A 27,315-nucleotide genomic window follows, 5' to 3' on the forward strand; every position below is an offset into this window, starting at 1 on the left:
TGTGACAGGGGGCGGGGCCACAACCTCCCTATTGGCCCTGCTCTGTTCCTGACAGGGGAAGGCACCCCAACCCCCTGATCAGCCCTGCTCTGTGCCTGATAGGGGGGGAGTTCCCCAACCCCCTGATCATCCTGTGGCTCTGTGTGTGACAGGGTGTGGCGTCCCAACGCCCCCACCCCACGGGCCCTGCCCTGTGTGTGATGGGGTAGAGCCATAACCTCCCCATCAGCCCTGCCCTGAGTGTGACAGTGGCGGCGCCCAAACCCCCTGATCCGCCCTGCTCTGTGTGTGACAGGGGGCGGTGCCCCAACTCCCCTACCGGCCCTACTCTGTGAGTGACAGGGGAGCTCCTCAACCCCCTGATGGGCCCTGCTCTGTGTGTGACAGGGTACAGAGCCCCAACCCCCCTGATTGGCCCTGCTCTGTGCGTGACAGGGGGTGGCGCCGCAACCTCTCCATCATCCCTGCCTTGAGTGTGACAGGGGACGGTGCCCCAACCCCCCAACCAGCCCTACCCTGAGCGTGACTGAGGGTGGCATCGCAACCTCCTGATCCGCCCTGCTCTGTGCATGACAGGGGGTGGCGCCCCAACTCCCCAATTGGCCCTGCTCTGATCCCGACCAGGAGCAGCACCTAGGGATTAGGCCTGCCCTCTGCCACCCGGGAGCAGGCCTAAGCCAGCAGGTCGTTATGTCCTGAGGTGTACCAGACTGCAAGAGGGCACAGGCTGGGCTGAGGGACCTCCCCCTCCCCCCCCCCCCAGTGCACAAATTTTTGTGCACCGGGCCTCTAGTATAATATAACTGAGAAGGAACATTACACATCTTAACCTGAGTCTGGTTGCATGAGCTTGAGTGAGTGCCCTGTTAAATGAGGAAGGCACCCAAAGCTCACCTTCTGCTGGAGATTCAGGATACTGCAGCTGAGGTTACATAGACATGGGTTATCTCAGAACCACCTCCCACAGTGAGAAACACATTTTAAAGACCATTGCTTAGCCTCTTTGAACCTCAGTTTCTGAATATGAAAGAAGTGCAAAAACACCTGCTGATTACTTATATATTATGGCATTATATCTATCCCTGGCACTTTGCTTTCCCTTTTTTCTACCTCCTAGTCACAACTATTTAGCTTCTTCTCCTAGTTTGATGACAGCATAGATTGTTAAGATTTTCACTTGAGCATTGTGTGTCCACAGGTGCTAGATACACTTCAAAAATAAGCATTTCTTGCCTGACAGGCGTGGCTCAGTGGTTGAGTGTTGACTTATGAACCTGGAGGTCACTGGTTCAATTCCCAGTCAGGGCATATGCCCGTGTTGCGGGCTCAATTCCCAGTGTGGGGCATGCAGGAGGCCGCCTATCAATGATTCTCTCTCATCATTGATGTTTCCATCTCTCTCTCCCTCTCCCTTCCTGTCTGAAATAAATAAACTCAATAAAAATAATTTTTTTTAAATAAGCATTTCTTTTTGTTCCAAAATTAATATGTGAGTGAGAATCTTTTTTGGATCTTTAATCATTCTTAGTAAATTGAGCAATAGCATCTTCTGATACATTTTACTTATAATTCTGTCCACGGCCTTTGCTGGATGGATAAAGAGCAGAACACAGAACTAGGCTCTGGAGAGTTACAAAGGAGAGATAAACACTATTCCTGCCTTCAGGGAGCTTATAAATAAATGGCAGAAGTAAGTTACATGGCAGACATCTATGACTACACCCACATCTGATGACAAGACTATGTAGATACAAAGCTGAGTCCATGGTAAAAATGGATGTAATGAAGAGGATTAAAGGATGGGTGGGAGCAGGTGGCCTCTAGGCCCAGATGAACAGCCACTGGCTGAATTTTGTACTACACTGAGATTTCTTCAACAGTCTCAGGATTACTGTGATATCATGCTTTTCTTTTTTTAAAATATATTTTTATTGATTTCAGAGAGGAAGAGAGAGAGAGAGAGAGAGAGAGAGAGAGAGAGAAGTATCAATGATGAGAGAGAGAATCACTGATTGGCTGCCTCCTGCTCACACCCCACCCCCCCACTGGGGATCGAGCCCACAACCTGGGCATGTGCCTTTGACTGGAATCAAACCTGGGACTCTTCAGTCCATAGGCCAACGCACTATCTACTGAGCCAAACCAGCCAGGATGATATCATGTTTTTCAAAACATTTATTTCCAAGTAGAACTCAAACACATTATCTAAAGGAATGCTCTACATAAAAGGATTTATAATATAGCTATTATATCTGGAGTGACTTACTAAGTACCCAGGGAGTACACTTCAGTCTATTTGGATGCAGTCTTAATAGAAGTTTATAGACCACTCACAGAGTTTGGTTTGAGCCTTGGAGAACCATCCTGGGAGCAGCATCCCTAAGGAAGTGATTCCACTTTTCTCCCACAATGCTCTCTACTCTGTGGCCAAACAAATCTTCCAAAAATTCATGTATCACCATTACTCCAAACTCAAATATTCTAATACAGAAGTTAACACCACTTATAATGTTTTCAACTGTGTTTCCACCTTTTCTCACGGTCTCCACTCCCCTCCTAACACTCCACCATATCAGGCTGCTTGTTGGCTAGTTATCACACATACTTTAATTATTTTTTATTTCAATATGGACATGTATTTGAGAATCTTTGCAGTTCTTGGAGTAGGTTTTCTTTCCCATATCCATCCTAATTCATATGCTACCTCTTATCTAACATTTTCTTCAAACTCTGCCCTACTCCAAGTAGTTCCACCCTTGAATTATTCACTGCTTTAATCATACTACCAACTTATTGTATATCACATTATGTTATAGCTATATGTCTAAAGAAACAGGTCAATGCAGGTAAGAAAAAAAAATAAGCGGCACTCTTTTAAGAGCCAAGAAAAATTCTATAAGATCTTAGAGATCATGTTGAAATACAGGTTGCTCTGGCTTGTCAGTGGAAAGTTTTTATCAGGCTAAGGATTTAAACTGCAAGGATTTATTTAGATTATATTTAGGAAACAAAACTTCCCAATATCAAAAGCTGTTAAATGGTAGCAATTACAAAGTAAACTCAAGGGTCATGAGAAAAGTATTAATCCATACATTACAATTCTGAATGCAATTATGGCTACAAATGAATAAGGTCCCACCTGACCTATTGTAACAAACAGGGAGGAAATCCTTTTGCCACTGAGAGTGAAAACAGAAGTCTAAGGTGTTCCAATAATAAGAAATCCTGCTAATGACCTTGAAACATTTTGGGTATGAGTAATGCTATATACCCAAGTTCCTGCTCTTTGGAAAAATGAACACATACATTCTAATATACCTCTCAAAATATTCTGTTCATAAAGTTCAAATTGTATTAATACTCTTGAAATGTCTACTTCACCAAGTTTTCTTTACATGAAGGTTTCTAAATTTAAATATTCTGATCAAACATTGATTTACTGATTAACACTAAGGGGAAAAAAGAAAAGACACTTGAATCACAATTTAAAATGTGCAAGAAAATTAGTTAGGATAAATATTTATTTCCACATAACATTTCTTAGTTGTGAAAAACACAATATCCTAGTCACATTTACACTTTACTTAAACTTTGCAATAAGTTACAGTCAAGATATTCACTAATTTTGACCAGGAATCTGAAATTAGGAAGAAATATATAACACTACATTTTTCTTATATTTTATATGATTTCAAAATAGTAGGATTAACATAAGGATATCATTAAAATTCACACAAGAACAAAATGACTATAAAAATACTCAGAAATACAGAATTTCATTGGATATGACTGCTTATTCAAATAGGTGACCATGTGACGGTTTTAATTCACTACGATCATTCTTAACAGAACAGTTATTCATATATGAAAACACTAGTAGGCTGCTTATGGGACTGACTGCTGGTCTAAATCATAAAGCAAAGGGAATGTTTATAATGTAGTATCTGTATTACAAAATATACAAAGGCAACACATTGAGAATGGAAAGTTTCTGTATTTTTTTCCTTGGCATTTATAAACACAGACTTTGTTCACTGCATATTCTTCTTATATTTTTTAGGCCTATGTTCCATAAAAGAAATGGCTCCTTAAAAGATTCTGAGGGGAATTTTTCAGAAGGCATCAAAATGTTGAACCTAATGAAGGCTTTGTTATTGGTGATTTTTTTACCCTTTAGAAGCTTAATCACAAGAGCTTTCCCCCCTCACTTTTCATGTGCACTTATACACAGAATATGCAATGAATAGTTTGGAAAAGCAACAGGGCTCTGAATGATTATCAAATTGGACACTGAAGATCACTGATCATTCTTGGGAAACAAGAGAACTACATGATTTGGTTTTTGTTAACTTCACAATTCATCTAAAACAAACAAAAAATACTGTATTCTTAGTAATGCTCAAAAATTCTCAACTTTTCTTCCTTTTATATAAGCTTAGTAAAGATGATTTCATATGAACTGAAATATCTACAGAAGCTTTTCAAACAGAATCTGAAAATTTCATTTAAAAGATTATTTTTCTACAACATGCATTTAATTAAAAAGTGGAAAAGAGCTTTGTAGAAAAACAGAGACCTGTCAGTCTAACATTAGAACATGATTCAGAAGCAGCTTTAAGCAGTACATGACCTTTAGCAGCAGAGAACTGTACAGAAGTGGAATTTCATGTACAATGACTCACCATTGGTATTCCACGAGTTTGTATATAATAGATTTATTTGGAAAATATTCATTGTCAACGGGAGAGAAATTTAACAGCATATTTCCCATAAAGGTTCTTTTGAAAATCTCACAAAACTTACAAAGTTTTTCTAAAGCATTTCATACAAGCCTAGTATTTGATCATATAATCACAACTTGAATTTTAAGCAAATACTACTTGACTCTTTGCATTAGTGTCTGATTCTTTTAAACAAGTTGTGAATAGGTTTCTACATATTTTTTTTCAAATTTAAGTTTTAGCTACATATAAATTCTTAACTATTAAATTTATCATATTAAATCAAGGAAGTGCATAAATTCAATTGTTAAAAAATGCTTTCCAACTAAATTTTTAAACTGGTTATTGTGAAATAAGTCACTAATACAAAATAAGAAGTAAGACTACCTTTCAAAATTCTTCTCAATGAAATTACCAGGTATCCTCAGGTCACTACAGTAGGAAAATACAAACTAGGTAAATATGACTTATCTCTTTAAGAAAGCGATTGCTCTCATAAAACTGGCAATGAGAATCCAGTGTTTACAAATGCCTAACACACAGCAAGGAATGCAGAGGTTCTTCAGTAGCTATTGTATATGCTCACAAGTGTATCTCACTGCTCAGAAGTTTAAACACAAAAAGAAACAAGTATTGCACTACTTACAGTATGAAGGTGGATTTAGGATGAGAGACAGAATTTACAATACATGGTCAAAGCAGTTTTATTAATAATTGTGGCACTCTTCTCATAGATTTGTAAAAAATAAATTGAAGATCAAGTCATAGACAAGTCTCCCTGTCAACACCTTTCTGTGAGTCAGCTTTCTTCTCTTTTCGGCTTTCACTGCTACAGGGGGGAAAAGGAGAAATTTATTACTGCAATTCAGCATGGCTACTGTGAGATCTGCTTGCTCAGACACAAAACCCATCGCCCCGAAGCGCCACAAGGACCCTTAGGCATTGCGCTCTCGTGCTGGGAGCACACACAGACAGATAGCAACAATTAAAATCCTCCGTACTCAGTGAGATAGAAACCAAGAACTGCAAAAAAGGGGGAAATTCAAAACACAGACAGCAAAGACCAGACATTTTAAAAACAGTTTCAAAAGCATGCAGGATTAATACCGTGGTTTTCATTTGGGAAAATGAATCACCGATGATTACTGAAAATACCAGTTATGGCCATCTAAAGATAGCACTGACACTGTAAATGACACAAACGAGATGTCCCAGAAGGTATTTCCGGGCTCTGCTGCAAGTGGCCCGTCCTCTGTGCATGGACTGGATCCTGCATCTCAGTGAGAACCCTGTCCTGGTCAGTAGGTCTGGAAGGAGGTGGCCACCCCGCACACTGCCCTCCGGACATCCGTGCCGTCTCTTAACAGACAGACCCTGTCCATCCCAGAAACAATGTTCCACCTCACTCGGTCCAGAATAAATTCATTCCCAAGTGCCTTCTATTTTAGCTATTCCGTAGTTAATTTCATTAATGGGCAAGCTGGTAATGTGACTCTCCCATTTTGTCTTCTTTTTCCTCAATATTTTTCTGATGTACATTTTTCCTATTCTCAGACTGACAGTTTTTGTGGAAACTTCCAACAATGTGCTCACATGCTCGAAGCTCACACTGAGAGCATATGCTTCCCAAAGGGCAGGTGCTCCTCCCCACTACTTCCCTCCGTATCTGAGCTGCTCTGTGACCCTCCCTGCTGCTGACATGGAGGGCAGCCCACAGCTGGCCGGCCTCTGAGGCCTGAGCTGGAAAAACCCAGACATTGTTACTGTTCATGTTAGCCCTTAATATAAATTTATACAATAGTTGCTGGTTTTAATCCTTGGTTTTAATAACTCTTTTCCAAGGATTAAAGTGACAGTTAAAACCCTTTATTCTATGGGGTCTCCTGTGCAGCTTTTACAATGGTCAATAACTTAGATATATTCTAAGAGTGTGTTTTTTAAATTGTTTTTCCTCCATTTCAAGCTAGAAACAGCCTTTCTCAGTTGTCACCACCACCCGGCACCATCAGGTAAGAAGTGCCGGAGCTTCTGCCATCGGTGGCACGCTGCCAGTGCTGAGAGCTGGTGTGAGCGAGTGTCTATGGCACCCGGGTTTATGCCTGCCACACTTCTCAGCGCACGCTTCTTGCAGGTCAGAGCAAAGCAACTCTTCTCACTTTTCTTTTCTCCTTTCATGAGAAGAGATGACAGTGTGCGCATGATGTGTTGAGAGCCTTAACTCTGTATTTTTAACTGCTCTATCTAAATGACTCACTTTCCTCCACTTTAAGTTCCTTTCATATGACAAGTGTCTGCTACCCTACTTTCCAAATAAACTTTTCCTGGGGCTCTACCTGACTCCCCGTCTCTTCAGCCAAACAAAGCCAATGAGAAGGGGCAGCTGGGGCAGGGAAGAAAGCCCTGCGCTTGGAACAGAAAATTACATCCTGTTCCTGGGAGCTGAGCATGAGCTGTATGACCTTGGCTAGTTGTTTAACTTTTCTGGAACCTGTTTCCTCATCTGTGAATTGGTTTGACCTGGATGACAAAGCTCTCCTGTAGCTTGAATGCCAGGATTCTGAGGCTGGTATTCCCAACGCCAGTGAACGCCTGTCTTTTGAAAGATGGGAGGACAGATCCTATCTGCCGGAGATTTCGGGGACAGAGACACACGGGCCTCCATCTGCGCACAGTTTCTAAGTGCACAGAGCCCTGCTCCATGTGCTTTTGATAAATGAGCAAAAGCCTCGTGCACTCTTAGTCACCAAGAGTGGAAAAAAGAGACTCAGGATGTCACCGTGGTTCCAGACCCGCTTCCTCCTGATGTGCTACTTTGATCATACTGGTTGTTCGGTTACAAAACAACCAATTACGGTTCAGGATTTTAAAACTCTAAATCAGTGGTTTTTGGATTAGATTTCAGCACGCTATGCAGCAGAAGTTTTATAACCACCTCAAAATATCTATAAAAAATAGAAAATTAAATTGTCTTACTGTATGGCTATTACTCTGTTCCTTGTTACACTGATTTTCTCATTGCCATCAATTATAAACTTTCATTGTAATAGAGTGTATATATTTATTAACTATATTACATATATGTCATATCTATTATGTACTATTACAATAAAAATACATTGCATGTCTATTACATGCCATATATATAACACATATTACATGTTTAACGTAATATATAGATATAGATCATATTGTATAGTACTCTGAAAAGACCAATGGCTAGAAAATGAATGAGACAGTGTCCCTTCCCTTGAGGAGTTACAATTTAAAATAAAAGAAAGTAAAATTTCAAGAGAGAAAACAACTTGACCCACTACATCCACGCTGCTAAGCAATCTTGAAACTGTTATTTTTCAATGACACCAAAACAGAAAATAAACAACATTTACCAACAGTCATGACAGGACCTAGGAAATCAGAGCAAGAAAGAAGAAGGTGGTGGGAGTGGGGCCATGACACACAGGGGAGCAGGAAGGGTGGTCGCAGAGCCTAGCCCAGGGGTGGGCAAACTTTTTGACTCGAGGGCCACAGTGGGTTCTTAAACTGGACCGGAGGGCCGGAACAAAAGCATGGATGGAGTGTTTGTGTGAACTAATATAAATTCAAAGTAAACATCATTACATAAAAGGGTACGGTCTTTTTTTTGTTTTTAGTTTTATTCATTTCAAACGGGCCGGATCCGGCCCGCGGGCCGTCGTTTGCCCACGGCTGGCCTCGCCTCTGCCACCAGGGCAAACCTGCTTTTCCCAGGAACCTTCCCAAGGAACATCCAGCTTGGTGTCGGTTTATAAAGCACGGCCGCTGCTCAGCTATTCTATGCAATGAAACCTGTGTCCACAATCCACTCAATGAGCTGAGGGGAGCTTGTCCCATGTGTGAACAGCACCACTGAACTAGGTCAAGTTAGACATCCCACAGGGGTGGTTGAATTCCAGTTAGCTCCTAGGAACTTCTTCCAGAGGACCTTTCAGTTACACTGAATAAAATTTCTTGTCAATAAAAAGTGAATGAAATAATGGAGAAAACATAACTGCTATTCCAAATTCCACTAACAAAGGGTATCTAGGCTCTTCTGTTAGGCAAGGATAACCAGGGATGGGGGATGGAGGAGCCAGTTTAGGTCTCAAGAGATACAGACCCTGGTAATCTGGTCTTTTTAAAAAATATAAATATTTTTATTGATTTGATGGAGGAAGGGAGAGGGGGAGATAGAAACATCAATGATGAGAGAGAATCATTGGTCAGCTGCCTCCTGCACTGCAGGGCCCCCAGTGGGGATCAAGCCTGCAACCCAGGTATATGCCCTTGACTAGAATCGAACCCTTGACCCTTCAGTCCGCAGATCAACGCTCTATCCACTGAGTGAAACAGGCTAGGGCTGGTAATCTGGTCTTTAGGCCTTGTTTTTGCCAATGGATAATCTAGTAGGCACAAAATTTTCATAGTTTCTGGTCATCATACTTTAATGCTCCAACAGATACAAAGAGAAAGTAGTGGTTTGGGGAGGATATTGCTGTTATTAGTATTGGTGGTTTTAGGATTTCTGGAAGCCACACTCTTTCTCAGTTTCCATTGTTATGAAGATGAAAGACATTAACCACTAACTGAGAGATATTTAATCACATGGAATTATACAGATTTTATTACATATAAAGGTTAAAAAAACAAACAAGAAAACTGGGTAAACTTTCATTCCACAATAGATTCTCATGCTAGTTGGAATATATATTCAAAGAATAAAGAACAAGTGGATATATCAAAATATAAATTACGGCCTATTTAAAACTGGACCTGCTTAAGACACATTACATTGGTCACTAGAGTTAATCTCGTGTCTGAAATAATCTACATACATATTTTTAAAACAACTAGGCTTTTCTAGTGAAAAACATTACTTGACTTTACTACTTACTTTAAGGAGTACCTAAACTATCATAAAAATGTTTGCTTGGCCCTGGCCAGGTAGCTCAGTTGGTTGGAGCATCGTCTGTACACCCAAAGGTTGCGGGTTCCATTCCCGGTCAGGGCACATACCTAGGTTTCAGGTTTGATCCGTGGTAGGGGCACATACAGGAGGCAACTAATCTCTGTTTCTTCTTACATCGATGTTTCTCTCTTTTTCCCTTCCTCTCTCTAAAACTGGGTGAGGATTAAAATCACACACACACAAAAAAAAACAACAACAACAACTTTTGCTTGAACCAAAGAAAAGCAGAGACAGAGTTTGCACTAATGGATTCGTATACTACAGGAAGAAAAGCCATCTATAAGTTCAAGTGTCTCAAATTCTCCATATATTCCCATATCTGGCATTTATTTTGAACCCATAAACTTTGAGTTCAATTTTTTTTATAAATCAGAGAAATGCCATATTTTTAATATTAGAGTCCACAGGCACATATTTTAAGGGTTTGAGAAATCACCCCTCTCATAACTCTGATTTTCTTTCAAGACTTCTAGCAAAACTGTGTTGCTGTGAGAATGACTCTATCAGACTATAGCAGGGGTCTTTGGGAAAGGATGATTAAGCATGTTTTAGAATAAAACATGACCTCTGCTTGAGCCAAGCAAAGAAATACATGGAGACTTTAAAGTCCAGTTAAAAGACAGGAAGCATCAACCAGATGCTTTGAGAGAGTCTATTGAGTAATTTATATTAACCTCCTTTGGAGTAAGCGTTGGGTAGTTGACTGAGGAGAGGGGGTGAGGTGGGGAGGGAAGGAGGGAGGGGGAGAGAGAGAGAGAGAGAGAGAGAGAGAGAGATCCCAGCTTTCTGGGGTGAACTCTTACACATTTGTTTTTCTTGTTTATGCTGTTGAGAACAGAGATGACACTGAAGCAGCATGCCATTTTGGGGTGACAAAAACCAGCAACAAGAGGTACTCCCTAAGTCTAATGTAGCCTCTTTTTCTAGCCCATGTTTCCAAATATTTCTCTTGAAGCCAGATAAAGCTTGCAGGTTTGGAAGCATGGTGGTGCATAAATGGAAGAGCCCAGCTTTGCAATCTCTTAATGCAAGGGATACATTTTCTTTTTCCAATATAGAAATGGAAACATTACTAAATACAGTTCTATGATATTTGTTGATTTATATATGAAGCATTTGTATAAATCATGTGGGGGAGATGTTTACTCAAGTTTCAAACCCTTTTAAAGAGCTGAGTCGTCATAGGAATGCCACATGCAGTCTGATATTGGATCTAAGCCCACGACTCTGCATGCCTTTTGCCTCCCCAAAACTCACACAGAGAACATAGGCTGACCAGCTTTCTAGAAGACACCATTTAACATAAGGAAATACAATTAAGGAGTAAGTTTGAGGGAGAGGGTCTTACCTTTGGGGAATCAGCTTCTAGAGTGATTAGGAAGGGGAGCTTATGACAAAAACGTAATATAAAAATTAAGTAGAAATAGTTAATTTAAGGTCATAAAAATAAAGGAACTTAATAATTTAACATGGTCCCAAATCCCTCAATCACTCTTTAATAAGAAGATATATTAGCATAACAGAGATTTTTATTTTGATCAGCATCTAAGTAGGCTGATGGTTTGAATATCTTATTTGTAAATTCTGGAAAATTTAGTTGGAAATCCTATGATGACTCTTGTTATTTAAGGACACACTCTTCCCCCAGCATGCATTCAAAACTATCATCCACAACTACAGGAGTTGTTTGTAATGCTTTCATGGATAAGTAAGAGTGAATAGAACTTTCTGGAGCTGAAAGTTTGGGGGTAAGGAGGTTAGAGAACATTTTCAAGGGGTTGAGTAGGAGACTGGAAATATGCTAAATACAAAATCACCATTTTATGTTTCACATGAGTTTTTGAAAGGACATGGGGGAGTGCAAAATGTGGTCAGACATCGACAGGGTTCCTGGGAAGTGGGTGATAAGGGAAAAAAAATTAAATCTTACTGTAAAAGACTAGGCCAAAATGAATGTCCAAAGATGTCATGCATTGGGACCCATTTATAGCACCATTACTCCCCACTGTCATAGTTTTGGAGTGAACTTTTAATTTGAAAGGGAGATAAAAACAATACCAACTAATACGATAATTACAATTTCTACCCACTTTTCAAAATAATTTTCTGAAATACTTTACATCTAAATTTGATGAAAAACTATTATACTTTTGCTATTGGATTCATGTCAATAGCTGGGATCAGTATAAATTAATATTATATTAGAATTCAAACCTTTTAGAAGGAAAGCTTGACTCCTTTTCTTTTGAGTTATCGGCAGTAATCAGAAGGTTTCTCCACAAGGCAGTCTTTGACATTTCATCAGAAATATTGATCACAGATGGATCATCTCTAGATAGTTTACCCAAAATGAAATAATAAACAATAAATAAGCAATTGAAGATATTTAGTGATAGAAACAAATATAGGACAATAGTATGCCTGTGTGTGTGTGTGTGTGTGTGTGTATATTTCTTTTGATAATTAAAAATTAAAAAGTATTGAATAGTTTTCTCAATTAAAACATTTATGAAAAATAAAAATCTAGACAATATATTCTAGTTACAGAGAAACTGGTTTTGGCTACTGTTTTCCAAATTTATTTAAAAAGATAGAGATCAGGTGCTGCATGTTCACTGCCTAGACTCTTCCCCTAATATTTGTAGCACAGCAGACCCACTTCACTCTCTGCTTAGACTCTACAGTTACTCCCACTCACTCAGAGTAAAAGGCAAGTAGATGGACTATTAGGCTCTGTTCCCACCTTCACATTCCTGCTTCATCTCCTGCTCTTACTCCCCTGCTCCTTTCTCTCTAACCATATGCAATGGCTTCCTGACTGTTCTGAATCACCATAAGGCTTGTTGCTGCCTCACACCTTGTACCTGCTCTTTCCTCTGCCTGCAATGTTCCTTCACATGGTACAAACCTTTCCCTCCTTTGTTCAAATGCCACCTACTCAGACAGGCCTTTGCTGACTATTCTATTTAAAATTTCTATTTTTATCCCCTCAAAGCACCCTCATTCCTCTTTTTTTCACTTTTTGTTTTTATTGTACTTTTCATTATCTGAAATAGTATCTATACTAATAAAAGGGTAATATGCTAATTAGACCGGGTCAAGCCGACATCTTCCAGATGTCTGTCTTCCTTCCAGACAAAGCCACAGTGGCAGGAGCCGAGGCAGAGGTAGTTAGGGGTGATCAGGTTGGCATGGGGGCAGTTAGGGGCGACCAGGCCAGCAGGGAGCAGTTAGGGGGCAACCAGGCCAGCAGGGGGGCAATTAGGGGGTGATCAGGCAGGCAGGCAGAGTGGTTAGGGGTGATCAGGCAGGCTGGCAGGAGAGCAGTTAGGGGGCAACCAGGCTGGCATGGGGACAGTTAGGGGGCGACCAGGCTGGCAGGGGACCAGGTAGGGGGTGATCAGGCCAGCAAGCAGAGGCAGTTTGGGGCAATCAGGTAGGCAGGTAGAGTGGTTAGGGGCCAATAGGCAGCTAGGCAGGCAAGCAATTAGGAGCCAGTGGTCTCAGATTGCGAGAGGGATGTTCGACTGCCAGTTTCGGGTAGCAGGATTGGGCCTAAACCGGCAGGTGGACATCCCCCAAGGGGTCCAGGATTGGAGAGGGTGCAGGCCAGGCTGAGGAACCCCCACCCAGTGCACGAATTTCGTGCACCAGGCCTCTAGTAGTATTATATTTGTTGGTATGTTTATTTTCTGTCTCCCCCTACCTCTAGTCTACTTGAATATAAGCTTTATGGAGAATTCTTGACCATTGCCCCACTGCTGTTCCCCCAGACAGAGCCTGGCACTTCATACTTACTCAACAAATATCCTATATAATAAAAGCTTAATACTTTAAGTGTCTGGTCATCCGTTCAACCAATACTAATGATATGCTAAGGCTGCTCAACTGCTCACTATGACGTGACCACCAAGGGGCAGACGCTCCGACTGGTACGTTATCTTGCTGCTGGTGTTCAGCCAATCAGGACTGAGCAAGATGGGCCGGACATGCCCTTGAGCCCTCCTGCAGTCCCTCTCTGGCTGGCCAAACTCCCGCGTACCTTCCCAGCCCTGATTGTTCACCAGTGGGGTCCCTGGGCCTGGCTTGCACCCTCTCACAATCCGGGACCCTTTGGGGTATGTCAGAGAGCTGTTTTTGACCTGATCTCACAGGCCAGGCCGAGGGACCCCACTGGTGCATGAATTTGTGCACCAGGCCTCTAATCCAGTGATAGCAAACCTTTTGAGCTCGGCGTGTCAGCATTTTGAAAAACCCTAACTTAACTCTGGTGCCGTGTCACATATAGAAATTTTTTTATATTTGCAACCATAGTAAAACAAAGACTTATATATTTGATATTTATTTCATATATTTAAATGCCATTTAACAAAGAAAAATCAACCAAAAAAATGAGCTCGCATGTCACCTGTGACACGCGTGTCATAGGTTCGCCACCACTGCTCTAGTCTGTTAAATAAATGAAGGCATCCTGTGTATTTGGCTGGGTTCTTTCCCAGTGGCTTGGGGAGCTTGTAATATCAGCACTTATACCAGGCTGGGTATTTTTTTTGTTTGCATTTTTAAATGGCACCAATTATAGGTGACATCCATAATGTTCCAAAACATTCCCACGGCTAGAAACACAAGCAAAATGCAGCAGAGACAAATCATAGACCAAGTCAAGGAAAGTTTCATTGATTGAGAAAATAGCGCTCTTCTCACTACATGTAAAAAAGATTCTCTGCTGTGAAAAAGAAAGGAAAGAAAGAAAGAGAGGAGGGAGGGAAGGAGGGAGGGAGAGAGAGAGAGAGAGAGAGAGAGAGAGAGAGAGAGAGAGAGAGAGAGAGAAAGAAGAAGAAGAAGAAGAAGAAGAAGAAGAAGAAGAAGAAGAAGAAGAAGAAGAAGAAGAAGAAAAAGAAGAAGAAGAAGAAGAAGAAGAAGAAGAAGAAGAAGAAGAAGAAGAAGAAGGAGGAGGAGGAGGAGGAGGAGGAGGAGGAGGAGGAGGAGGAGGAGGAGGAGGAGGAGGAGGAGGAGGAGGAGGAGGAGGAAGGGAGGGAGGGAGGGAGGAAGGAAGGAAGGAAGGAAGGAAGGAAGGAAGGAAGGAAGGAAGGAAGGAAGGAAGGAAGGAGGAAAAGAAAGAGAGAGAAATAAAATCCTAGCCTGACCTCACATGGCTCTCATTGCTAGTTTTCACAAGAGGGCAACAAATACAATTTTTAAGAGAAACACTAAGGGTCTAGAGCAGTGATGGCGAACCTTTTGAGCTCGGAGTGTCAGCATTTTGAAAAACCCTAACTTAACTCTGGTGCCGTGTCACATATAGAAATTTTTTGATATTTGCAACCATAGTAAAACAAAGACTTATATTTTTGATATTTATTTTATATATTTAAATGCCATTTAACAAAAAAAAAATCAACCAAAAAAAATGAGTTCGCGTGTCACCTCTGACACGCGTGTCATAGGTTCGCCATCACTGGTCTAGAGCAACACCTTGGGTCTCATAGGCCCCTTTCCTTGCCTAATCTAGACATGTATTCATTAATTCCTCTAATTCACCTAGCCTTCGGGAACTCAAAGCATAAAATCAAGTAATTCCCTAAAGAGTGTCATGTGGAGTACAAGTTTTTTAAGATATGTGACAGTTTTGTGAACAAATAAGTTTGGAAAATGCTGGGTTAAACCGTTGAACTTTTTTTTAATGCAGTACTATTTAGATTTCTGAATATGCCAATGTGCTTTGTGAATTTACAAACTGGGGTACGGTATGGGACATTTTCCAAAATTTAACCACATAATCCTTTTGAAAGTGGTATCATCTGAAACTAGGTTTCTATAGAATACACTTGAGAATATGCTGACTCAACTAAATAATCAACAGGACTTTAAAACTTAAATATTGTTTTTAAAAAGATAAAGCACTTTCTATGCTCGTGCCTGTGCTTAAGTGGTACAAAATTATATATGTTTTAAATCTAGGAAATATGATTTTACAGTAATACCCTGAAGATCTAGAAGACTCTTTTTTTAACACTACGACAAATTTCCTCCTCAGAGAAAAGTCTCTTCTGCTTTTTTACGGCATTGCCTTATATTATTCCTAAGTACTTTGAGACCATATATAGAATTTTTTAGCCAGATACTTTCAAAATTTTTATTATAATTTATAGGAGTTTGCTTTCTTTTGCTATATCTTTGTGCATAAAGACAATTAGCATATTTTAGAGAGTTACATAAATATTTCCTAAAATGACTGGTAAAATTTCCTTTAACTTAGGAAATAGATTACCTCTTTGGAAGTGCCTTTAGGGATAATCTCACAGAGTTCAAACATTTAGCTGTGATCAATTTAGTGAATACCTAGCTCATTTATCTCAGAATTGAATCTTGACTTGTCTCCAGATGCTACTTTCAGAGGATACGAAAGAGAGCTTTCATATCAATTAAAAATATGAGAAGAAAAGACTTCAAACAGTAGTTCCCTGCCCCCCTTCATTTTAAGCTACTTGGGCACAGTCACATAGCTATTAGTGACAAAACTTACTAGTGGGACAAAGTAATCTAATTCCTAGCTTCAGTTCTTTCTACTCTAATGCAACTTCAGCAAACCTCTATAGGAATCCATGTAGTACAGAATTTTTAAGTAGAGCATATAACGAAATGTGCCATTTCTCCAATTGTCTGTTTTCACCTTTCTATCTTACCTGTAATGCCCTTCCAATGGGAGTTGTACTGTACCCTCATCTTCCATAGCTAGCATACTTTGTTCTTCCTGGAAAGATAAATGTAAAATATATAAAGTGAACCTGATGAGTCTCCCTTTTACATTGAAGAAGAAACACAGATTAATGTTTCACTATCTCATTAACCCCAGGACCTTCCACTCTGTTTGCACTCATTAATGCTAGCACAGGTCCTTTCAATGAAGAAAGCATCGGCTACCAAGAACACAAGTAATTAATGAGAGTCTCATATCACAAAGTAATTTCAATGCTAACAACAGTCTCTTTCATGTTAACTTCCAAGCAGATTTTTTTAAAAATCAATCTGCCCCTGGTTTGCTCTGTGGTTAGAGTGTTGGCCTGAGGACTGAAGGGTTATGGGTTCAATTCTGGTAAAGGGCATGTACCACAGTTGCAGGCTCAGGGAGTGTGCAGGAGGCAACCTATCAATGTGTCTCTCTCACATTGATGTTTCTCTCTCTATCTCTTCCCCTCCCTCCTACATTCTCTAAAAATCAATGGGGGGAAAAATCCTCCACTGAGTATTAACAAACAAACAAAACAACCTAAATTTTACAAGGACAAAAGTATGAGTAATATAGGGTGTCCCAAAAATTCACGCAAGATTTGCAATTGAATTGAATTGCTTGAATTTTGGGACACCCTATATAATCATTTTCATTGTTGTAAAGTTGAAATTATATTCCCAGAATGCTCTATTAGAAGGGAATGAGGGGTGTATTTAGAGCAGTGGTTCTCAAACTTTAGCTTACATTAGAGTAATGGAAAGGCCTTGTTACAAATACATATTGCTGGGCCCCACTTTCAGATTCAATAGGTCTGAAGTAGGGCCCCAAAATTTACATCTCTAATGAGTTTCCAGGGGACACTGATTATGCTGTTCTGAGGACCACACTTTGAGAACCATTATTAGGAGATACTGGAGAGACTTGGAAAAAGATAGTAAAAGATATCTTCTTGTATAGACCAAAACACAGATGTGTTTTCCACTTAGGGATGCATCTTAGGCCTTTGCTTTATGCTTCAGGTTTCTTCTTATAATGACAATATCCCACCCTTCCAAAAGGGTGGAACTGCTTTATATAGTTATTTCTTCAGATATAACATTTTAAAACTATATATCTGGGATAAAGATAATCTTGTTACCATACAGAAATATCCTGCTTTAGTTTGCAATAATGTTATCATCAACTTCTTTCCATACAGCAAAAAAGAAATTTAGTTATCTGTAGATTATAGTTCCAGTTTAATGCATTTGTTTCCAAAGGGTCAATTAGCAATGCTCAAGTTCAGAGAACTATTTGGGGCCATTAAAAAATCTTAGAATTATTGTCTTAAAGTCCAAAAATGGAATTTTAAGTTGTATAAAGATGAAGAGCTAGGCAGCTCCCTGACCAAATGGGAACTGAAAAGAGAAAATGGGAATAACCTGGAGGCTCATTGCCTTCCCTCTTTCAGTAGCTTAGCAGTAGCTTGGCTGATTTAAATTGGCTTCCAGAGAGATATGACCTTTGGTTGATGTCATTATACTTGGCATGCAAAGCTGTTCTTGCAACTTCTGTATTGCTGACCTTGGCCCTCAACTTGCATGTTGCCTAGTCTGAAGACCGCTAGCCATATTTCTTGTTACTTAAAGACTTAAAGAAACAGTGTTTGCTAGAGTCTCTTCAACTAACCCATGAAAATTAATATAATATAATATAATATAATATAATATAATATAATATAATATAATATAATATAATATAATATAGGCATGTCTCATTTTTTTAAACATCTTTTTTAAAAATATATTTTATTGATTTTTTTACAGAGAGGAAGAAAGAGGGAGAGTTAGAAACATCAATCAGCTGCCTCCCACACACCCCCTACTGGGGATATGCCCGCAACCAAGGTACATGCCCTTGACTGGAATTGAACCCAGACCCTTCAGTCCCCAGGCTGATGCTCTATCCACTGAGCCAAACCGGTCAGGGCTAGGCATGTCTCATTTTAACTCTTATAGTACTTGCTTCCACATCCAACCTGCAGACCAAGGCAGGCTCCTTTGCTGGGACCTTGGCCATGTTGCGTACAGAATATCTATGCCCAGGCTTAGGCTGTGGAACAATGGAGAGGCCAGGGGAGTGCCTGAGTTCTGCTGTCTCTCTGCTTATCAGTGCCCCGCCCCCCAAGCCCTATGCTACATTTCTACTCTGTGATACCAATGGTATGTGTCTGTTACCCCTTTGCATTGCAGAAATCAACTCTATTCTCTTTTGCTGTTGTTCTTTAAGGAAAGATTTTCTTTAAGAACCATCATATGTTCTTTATTACTTGTGTATTATGCCTAGTCCCCTTGGCATTTGGTAGTGCTATTAGAATTAATTTATGGTAAATAGATAGTACCATTTGTTTTAAATTACACATTTAAGCATCTGAGCAGAGCAAATCTGTAGTCTAGGTTGAGGCATATCTTGAAAATAGGTTAGTCACTATACATGGAACATAATATACATGTCATGTTAATTTATGTGCACATCCTTGAGGCCAAGAACAGAGCATATGTATCCTTTCAGATAGATGTGGTTATTTCTTTTTCTATAGAAAAGGTTACCTAAATGAATAGGGATGAACATAAAGAGGAAACATTCAGTGATTCCAAATGCTATTTAAGTAAAACCAAGATACAAGCAAAATGCAATTATTTCCAAAATGCAATTATTATCCACTGAAAGGTAAGCTTGGTATATAGTATCTTTCTTGACCAACTCAGAATAAAATCTCAAAAAGCCAGGTAGAAAGGATTAATACAGGGGTCCGCAAACTTTTTAAACAGAGGGCCAGTTCACTGTCCCTGAGACCGTTGGAGGGCCAGACTATAGTTTAAAAAAAACTGAACAAATTCCTATGCACACTGCACATATCTTATTTTGAAGTAAAAAAACAAAATGGGAACAAATACAATATTTGTATTTGCATGTGGCCCGCGGGCCGTAGTTTGATGACCCCTGGATTAATAAATGAGTAAAGTTCAAAAAAGCTAAGAGAAGAACAGTGCCATCAATGTTTAGGTGACCTGGCAGCAGAAAACCAAGACTCCAGATTCAATCTAACAGGAAAAAAAAAAAAAGGACCAAAGCTTTGGGAACAATTTTGTTTTTTCCTCAGATGATTTTCCACTTTTCTCTCAAATTGCTTTCAATAATTATTTTGCACTCTGTGGCTTGTTAGCATGTGTGGGCTTTATACTAGTCATAATTCTATCCAAACAAAAACTCGTCACCTCTAAAGATAGCATCCCAAGCCATGCTTATCTGAGGAGAACGTGGCAGAGCAGCCGCTGCCTCTGGTGCCAGAAGGAGGCTGGGTGGGCCCAGTGCTCTGGATGGAGGGCCGGCTGCATCCCAGGCAGCACTGAGGAAGCCAAAAATTGAGACTTTCTGGGGAGGAGCAGTCAAATCAGGCACTAGCCGTCATGACGATCGCGGCCTAGTTTATCTCAATCATACAGTAAAAGAAAGTGAGAGCATAAAGCTGAGTATCCACCACTTTTTAAGTCAGAAGTACCTTAAAATGAGTTTTATTCAGCACTTCATTCACTCAGGGTCCATCAAAAATATGCTGAATCCTACCTACAACATGGTGGAGATCTTAAAAGGATGATGATCAAAGTTCTACCCAAGAACATTTGAAGGGTTTTGCCAATTTGACTAGAGGAATATTCATACTATGATTTGAATACCATATCTTAATTAAGATAGTCCAAAGCCTTCTTCAGATACCAGATAAGTCAGTGGTTCTCAACCTTGGCTGCACATTAGAATCACCTGGGAATTTTTTTTAAATCCTGATTTCTGGGCCTCATCCTCCGGAAATTCTGTTTCTTTGTTACTAATGTTGTGGCCCCACCCCATAACAAAGAAACAGAATTTCTGGAGGATGAGGCCCAGAAATCAGGATTTTACAAAGATTCCCAGGTGATTCTAATGTGCAGCCAAGATTGAGAACCACTGAGATAAGTGAAGGACAGTTAATGCTATATCCAGTGAAAGGCAGGAAAATTGAGGCTTAAAAAAATCCATTCAAAAGCACCCAAACATTTACCTAGCATGTATTATGAGATACGTATAATCTAGCAGCTATTCATAAATCCATTTAACAAATATATATTAAGCATCATCTACATGACAGGTAGTCTCCTAGGTACTAGGGATACAGCAATGAAAAGGAAGATAAAAACCCTACTCTCAGAGGATGAGAAGCATCACCTTAAAAACTACAGGAACAGAGAAAGTGGTATCTGACCCCATCTTATTTGATCAGTTTGGTCATAGAAAGGAAGAATCTCTAGGTAGTAAAAAGGAAAAAACTCTAAGTAGGCCAAGGATAAAAGTTGTCGACAAATAAGATGTATTTGCATGACAATAAACTAGCCTGGCTGAAGCCAAAGGTCTGTGCTGAGTATTAGTGGAAAATAAAATTGGAGTTAAATTATGGGGTGTTTTGATAAATAGGATGCTATATATAAAATTATATCATGAATCTGAATTATATTTTGTGATAGCATAAAAAATTCCATGTTACCTAACACATGATCTACCTTAGTGAAATAGGTAGCATCTGTTACTATATCCATATCTCGCGTAAAGTCTGTATTTATGTAGGAGCCCTCAACTAGCCCGAAGTGCAAACAACAACAAAGAGCCAATGTTCACAAAAATTCTTAGAGTATTACTAGTAGAAAGAGAAATACTCAGCAATTTTAGAATTCATAGATTTTTAAGAAATAGAGGGGTCTTCAAGTTTAACCCCTTCATTTTATCCAAGAGAAAAACAAGGAAAGCCAAAGAACATAAGAGTCTACCATTTCCTTCCTAAATTAGTGATAGAATAGATAATGCTGCAAAAATTCCACATATATTACATATACTGTATTATATACACACATATATACAATACTTTTAATGCCATAAACTATTATATCCCTAAGAGGTATTTTTAATACTCCCAATAGATAGAAGAGTCAACACATACACTACTCACTTTACTGATGAAAGCCAAAAAGAAGTAAAGGGGCAGAGAAGTAGTCCACACAGAACTCATATGAATAGGTGGAGGCAACATATGTCTTTCATCAGAATGTTTGATTGTGTCTAAATGACTTATCTAAATTATTATAAGATACAAAAATTCTGATAGAGTAACCTTGGATTTAGAAGAGTATATTCTGGAGATACAGTCTCTGTGATTTTTAGGAAGTCTTATCTCATATTTTAGCATGAATCAGAAATACCTGGAGGTCTTATTAACACAGAGTACTGGCCCTATCCCCAGAGTTTTGAATAGAAGATCTGAGTAGTGTCCAATAATTTGTCTTTCTAACAAGTTGCAGGTGTCGGCTGATACAGCAGAGATCCTGGGAATACACTTTGAAAACCCTCTGCTTGAGGGAAAATCTGCTGGCCTCAGTCTAAGATTCAATTAGAAATAACATTTGTCTGTGTAATAATTAAGACATGCTTCCCAAATCCACAACCAATTCTGATCTTTCTTAGCAGCATAGACATGCTCTGTGATAGGTTTAATTGCGCTTGTATTTAGATTGCTTTTATATCTTCTTGGCCTTGTTCATGGTCATGCTTCATATAGATCACAAGTCTCACTAGCCCCCTTTTTGCCTTTTTCTATAGCGTATATGTTAGAGCGAACCTACTATAAACCAAGAGGTGTCACTACCATGATCACTGCCCAGAGTTGAATTTCCAGGATTTATTGAACACTAACTGCCTTCTCCCCCCACTCAGGAGCAAACATGCTGCTAGGGCTTTCTGCTTTTAACAGCAGCCCTTTTGTCAAATGGGTACCATGTCCTAGAGAATATTTAAGCAGCAAGGAAGGCTTGTTGGTACTCTGAGCACATTTGGACATCCAGAATTTGATTCTGCTGTCTTCCCTTTACACAGAGCAATGTGCAAAATGTCAGGGTTCCAATATTCATTTCTATCCTGATTATAATCCTTTCTTTCTAAAAACTGAAGCATATGCATATGCATATGCATGAAGTACATGAAAATTTGGAACAGAAGCTCTGCGACCTTGGACTGGCCTGTGTAGCTATTTATTCTGCTTAACTCATTATTGAATTTTAAGGTCAGACTAATGTTTTCTCAGTGCCATAAGACCAGAAGTGGGCTACTGATAGGAAAACCCTGGTGTATAAAGGTATAAGCTTGTAACTACCATCAAAAGGACAATAGGTGAGAATACTCTAAATTCGAGTCTCAGGGAGTTGAGACATTTCTGCTCTTTATCACCTTCCCAGATCAAATCAAAGTGACTCAATTAGTTTGAGTAACTGCAGAAATGCAACCTTTCTAGAGATCTTGTCCATTTACCACCTCAGTGCACCACCTCCCAGGTAAGGGGGCCTGGGAGGACCGGCCACAGGAAGGAGTCACATCCTTCAGGAGGGTCCCCAGCCTCGCGAGTGAAATCCCAGGAGCCAGGTGACCAAGTAGAAAATCAACCAGCATTTCCTTTCTGGTGCATTGCTTCTTACATCTTCTGATTTCCAAGTTAGAAAGTGAACATCTTTAAATTTCCTTTTCTTCCTCCAGTTGTCAGATGGAGAATTATCTTTTTTTTTTTTTGCACTGGTCATACCTATATTTTAATGTTTGATAATGGATTGTTTTTTCACTGTATTATTGGTGCTCTTGTTTCTTCCCATGTACTGAAGATCCCATGAAAGCATTATCATATTAATCTATCTGAAATTTTAAGTGTCGGTAAACCTGCCTGATTTAATGTATTGCAACTTTTTTCACATATGCATATCTGAAGGATACCCCTGTAAAATTGCCTCAATAAATCTCTAATGGATTTTGTATCCTTTTGGAAAACATGAGTTCTGTGAAATCTAGCAATATTTAATTACTTCTAAAATCATTATCATCATAATCAGAAAATAGTAAACACCCATTAGAGTACAGTGGGTCTATAATGGGAAAAATGTTAGAAGTTCATTAAATAGTGTCTCTGCCTATCTGAGATTAATAAATTCCAAAATGGACACCTGGTACACATGCATATAAGTCCCATATATATGTGGCCATGGGAGTGGCTCTGTGCAATGGAAATGGCAGATTCTAATACATTTATGATTATGATCATATTTGTTCTCTCCTACTTGACAGACATATAAAGGAGAAATTTTTTTAAAAAATTAATGATAAAAAATTAAAGATAATATGTTATATAGAAATATCAGTTTTCATTTTACAAAGTTCTGGAAGGGCAAAAAATGTCCCATAGTATGGGTATGGCCTAAGGAGAATGCCGTGGAAGGGATGACTAGAAGGCTGGGACTGTTGCCACCTTGTTCTTACAGAAGTAATAAAGAGAATTGACATGAAGTCAAAGCAAAAAAAAAAAAAAAAGTAAAATTACACCAGCTATCTGCTTCAGTATACTTAATAATATTTTCATTATCAGAAAGACTGAGTGGAAGCTTATAGGTTTTGAATTCAAAATTACCTTCTTTGGAATTTAAAGCTTCTTAGAAATTGCTTTCAATCTGAATAATTTTAATTACACCAAGTGTGGATAATTTAAGTCTTCAGAATTTCTTTATTCTGATGCCCATCTTATTTATGTTTAATTTATACCAAATTTATGTCATACGTTTTGAAATAGTATCTGATGATGAGAGCAAGCCTTTACCTAAAGCCCAAAAATTAAATAGAGACTATCAAAATATCTTAGTTAAAGTATTATTTTTAAAAATATCTCATACCTAAATAAGAATATATCAAACAGAAAAGTAAAGTAATGATACCTTTATAATATGAATTTTAAATAATATAATAGCTTAAATTTTGTATTATTATTATTATTACTAGAAGTATGAGCCTCAGTATGCTTTCTACAATATTTGAGAAAACTGAAAGATTCATACAGTGTTACAATACATCGTCATGATCAGTTCCTAAATGTGGGAATCCACTGTCAATGATGGGACGCCATGGAATAGTGAAGAAATACCAGACAGTCACTAATTATGTAGCTATATTTGTAGAAACATCTGTGCAGAAATCTCATTAGACTTTGTGACCTATCAAGCTTCACCTAATGACTGAATAAAATCTAAGACCACTGAAAGGTTTTCAAACAGATTTCCCAAAGGCAAGGGAATATATCCATGTTTTGAAAAAATATACTGTAGGTAAGAAAATGAAAACACTTACTAACCACCTTGTAGAAGAAGGAAAAGTGGAAAGAATGCACAATTGTCATCAAATATTTTCTTTCTTTTTTTTAAAAAAAATATATTTTATTGATTTTTTACAGAGAGGAAGGGAGAGGGATAGAGATTTAGAGACATCGATGGGAGAGAAACATCAATCAGCTGCCTCCTGCACACCTCCCACTGGGGATGTGCCTGCAACCAAGGTACATGCCCTTGACAAGAATCGAACCTGGGACCTTTGAGTTCGCAGGCTGACGCTCTATCCACTGAACCAAACCAGTTAGGGCTCAAATATTTTCTTTCATCTTCATTTCTATTCACATGGAAATTTTGCTCCTATCTTTTATAATTTATGGGTTCAATCATTCTGCTAAATTATGTAAGGGTCACTTTTTTAACTTATACTCCCAGACTTACACCTGAATTTTAAATACTCCATAATACTTAAATTGCTTTAATATATGAAACAGGATAGGATAAATCAGTAGTCTATAAAAGCAATTAAATCCAAAAAGTTTCTCAAACAATAATCTTAAATCATTTTTGAAAGCAAATCAGATCAACATATTTTCCTCTTAAGTTTTTCATCTATTTCAAGAATAAATCATTTTATCTTTGGATTAAAATTATCTTTTGATTAAAACTTTGTCCCTAGAAAAATGCCCACAGCAATAATTCTTTTTGTTTCTCACTTATTCAACCAAAAAGCAGTCATTGAATGACTATAATTTGGAAATAATTAAATATCTGTAAGTTTCTACCATCCACAGGGGACGAATCAGAAAAATAAACTGTACAATTTTCATGATAATGAAGTACAAAGTATTATGTTTCACTAGGGATTGATTTCCTCATGTAAGATATGCCCACTCGCTCTCTCTGTGTTCAAATTCCAACTTTATGGTTTTAAATATTAACCTTCAAAATGTGACCACCTGTGCTTGTTAATCACTCATTGTCTAAAGAGAAACACAATAATTTAATTTTGCAAAGAGCTATTGTGTACAAGTGCTCCTTTTACTTTATAAGATATTTATTTTGCTATGACTTACTTCTTTTTCGGCATCTTCTAGTTTCTTTTTCTTGCTCTCAGGCATTAAATCATCTAACCAGCTGAGTTCCCGTTTGGTAAACAAAAAGTCCATCAACTTTCTTACAAATACCAGAGCTAAGACCTGAAATAAATAATAAAATAGTGTAAAATATGGGAGAAATGGAAATGGGATATGTAGATGTTTATTTTTAGAAACAAGTCAATTTCAACTAGGACTGAGATTAAAAATGAAATTTGAAAATATATGTATATAACAGGTATTGTCTGTACTTTTGCTTCTTTTATTTCCCTTTCTTACCCGATCCTCTGAATAATGGCTATGGTGCTACTTACCCATTATAAAAGTCATTCAAAGAAGCTACTTTAAAAACTATAAAACATATTCCACTGTTTTCTTAAATACATATAGTTAATAGTTTGCTTTATTTTAAATGAACATTAAACTATCCTTATCTGTACTGAAAATATTTTAATTATTTTTAGCTATTCAAATTCACTATATTTTTGAAGCATTTAAAACTTTGCCTGAAATATTTAATGAAATTTCATTTTTAAAATCCCCCTACTTTTCAGATTTGCTAGTATAGTTTTAAAGTTAAATTTTGGAAGTTTACATTTTCCCACCAACTTCAATTAATTCAAACAACGACTAGTATTCAGAATGATAGAGACAAAACTAATAGAGTCACTGATATTCATATATAATCTCAAACCCAATCTTAGTCACTAAGATTTTTTTTAAAATATATTTTATTGATTTCTTACAGAGAGGAAGGGAGAGGGATAGAGAGTTAGAAACATCGATGAGAGAGAAACATCGATCAGCTACCTCCTGCACACTCCCTACTGGGTATGTGCCTGCAACCAAGGTACATGCCCTTGACAAGAATCGAACCTGGGACCTTTGAGTCTGCAGGCTGACGCTCTATCCATTGAGCCAAACCGGTTAGGGCCTAAGATTTTGTGGTTAAAGTTTATACCAGGACTACCAGTAACTGTTCAGAATGACTCTATTGCTTCAATTCCAATAAGAGCAGAAAAATCACAAATAAAGAAAAAAAGTTAGAAGTTCCATACCATCATTGGAAAGACAATAGCAGCTCTTGAAACTTTTATTATCCACAAAAGGACAAGGCAACTCATCTGAATAACTGTGAAGAGATGGACTTTTCGAAGTGGAACATGCCTTAGATATATAAAATCTGGTTGATGTTTTGCAGGCATCCAGAAGAGCTTTATTCTATCAAAGAACTAAAAGATAAACAGACTAAATTGATTTTTACAAACAACAATAAAAGTAGAACAAGTAAACATTTAATGTGGTCCAATATATTGTACATCTGGATCACTTTTAAGCTGACATTCGGGCATCTGGATAGTAGTATTGTTATGCATACATTTTGAAATACTATGATATCAATTTTATAATATACCACATTTTCTTGAAAATATGGACCCAGGTTGTAATTTAGAAGAGTTTAATAATATTAAAGACCACGCTAAATGTTGTTATCAGGGAGAGCATAGCCTTGAGAGACAAAACACCATCATCAACCTCTTTTTCATCATCACATCACAATCTCTTCTTTTATTTGCCCCTT

At 38.4% G+C, this 27,315-nt stretch overlaps 1 protein-coding gene across 7 annotated transcripts in view; it reads right to left on the reverse strand.

Annotated features, from left to right (window-relative positions):
- Positions 1-3,484: 3,484 nt before the first annotated feature.
- SLC4A10 (solute carrier family 4 member 10) overlaps positions 3,485-27,315 on the reverse strand; it is a 240,109-nt gene continuing 216,278 nt past the window's right edge. For 5 of the 7 annotated variants that reach the window (XM_059704268.1, XM_059704266.1, XM_059704272.1 and 2 more), the window contains 5 exons: positions 26,792-26,965; positions 25,713-25,835; positions 16,392-16,459; positions 11,920-12,036; positions 3,485-5,550 (listed from right to left, as the gene is read on the reverse strand). In XM_059704268.1, coding sequence (XP_059560251.1) covers positions 5,484-5,550; positions 11,920-12,036; positions 16,392-16,459; positions 25,713-25,835; positions 26,792-26,965 — 549 coding nt within the window. In that variant the 3' untranslated portion in view covers positions 3,485-5,483. Of the gene's footprint in view, positions 5,551-11,053; positions 11,093-11,919; positions 12,037-16,391; positions 16,460-25,712; positions 25,836-26,791; positions 26,966-27,315 lie in introns of all 7 variants that reach the window. The other 2 variants (XM_059704270.1, XM_059704269.1) reach the window with 2 other exon arrangements.

The sequence above is a fragment of the Myotis daubentonii genome, chromosome 7 (assembly GCF_963259705.1).
Source record: "Myotis daubentonii chromosome 7, mMyoDau2.1, whole genome shotgun sequence".
Taxonomy (NCBI): Eukaryota; Metazoa; Chordata; class Mammalia; order Chiroptera; family Vespertilionidae; genus Myotis; species Myotis daubentonii.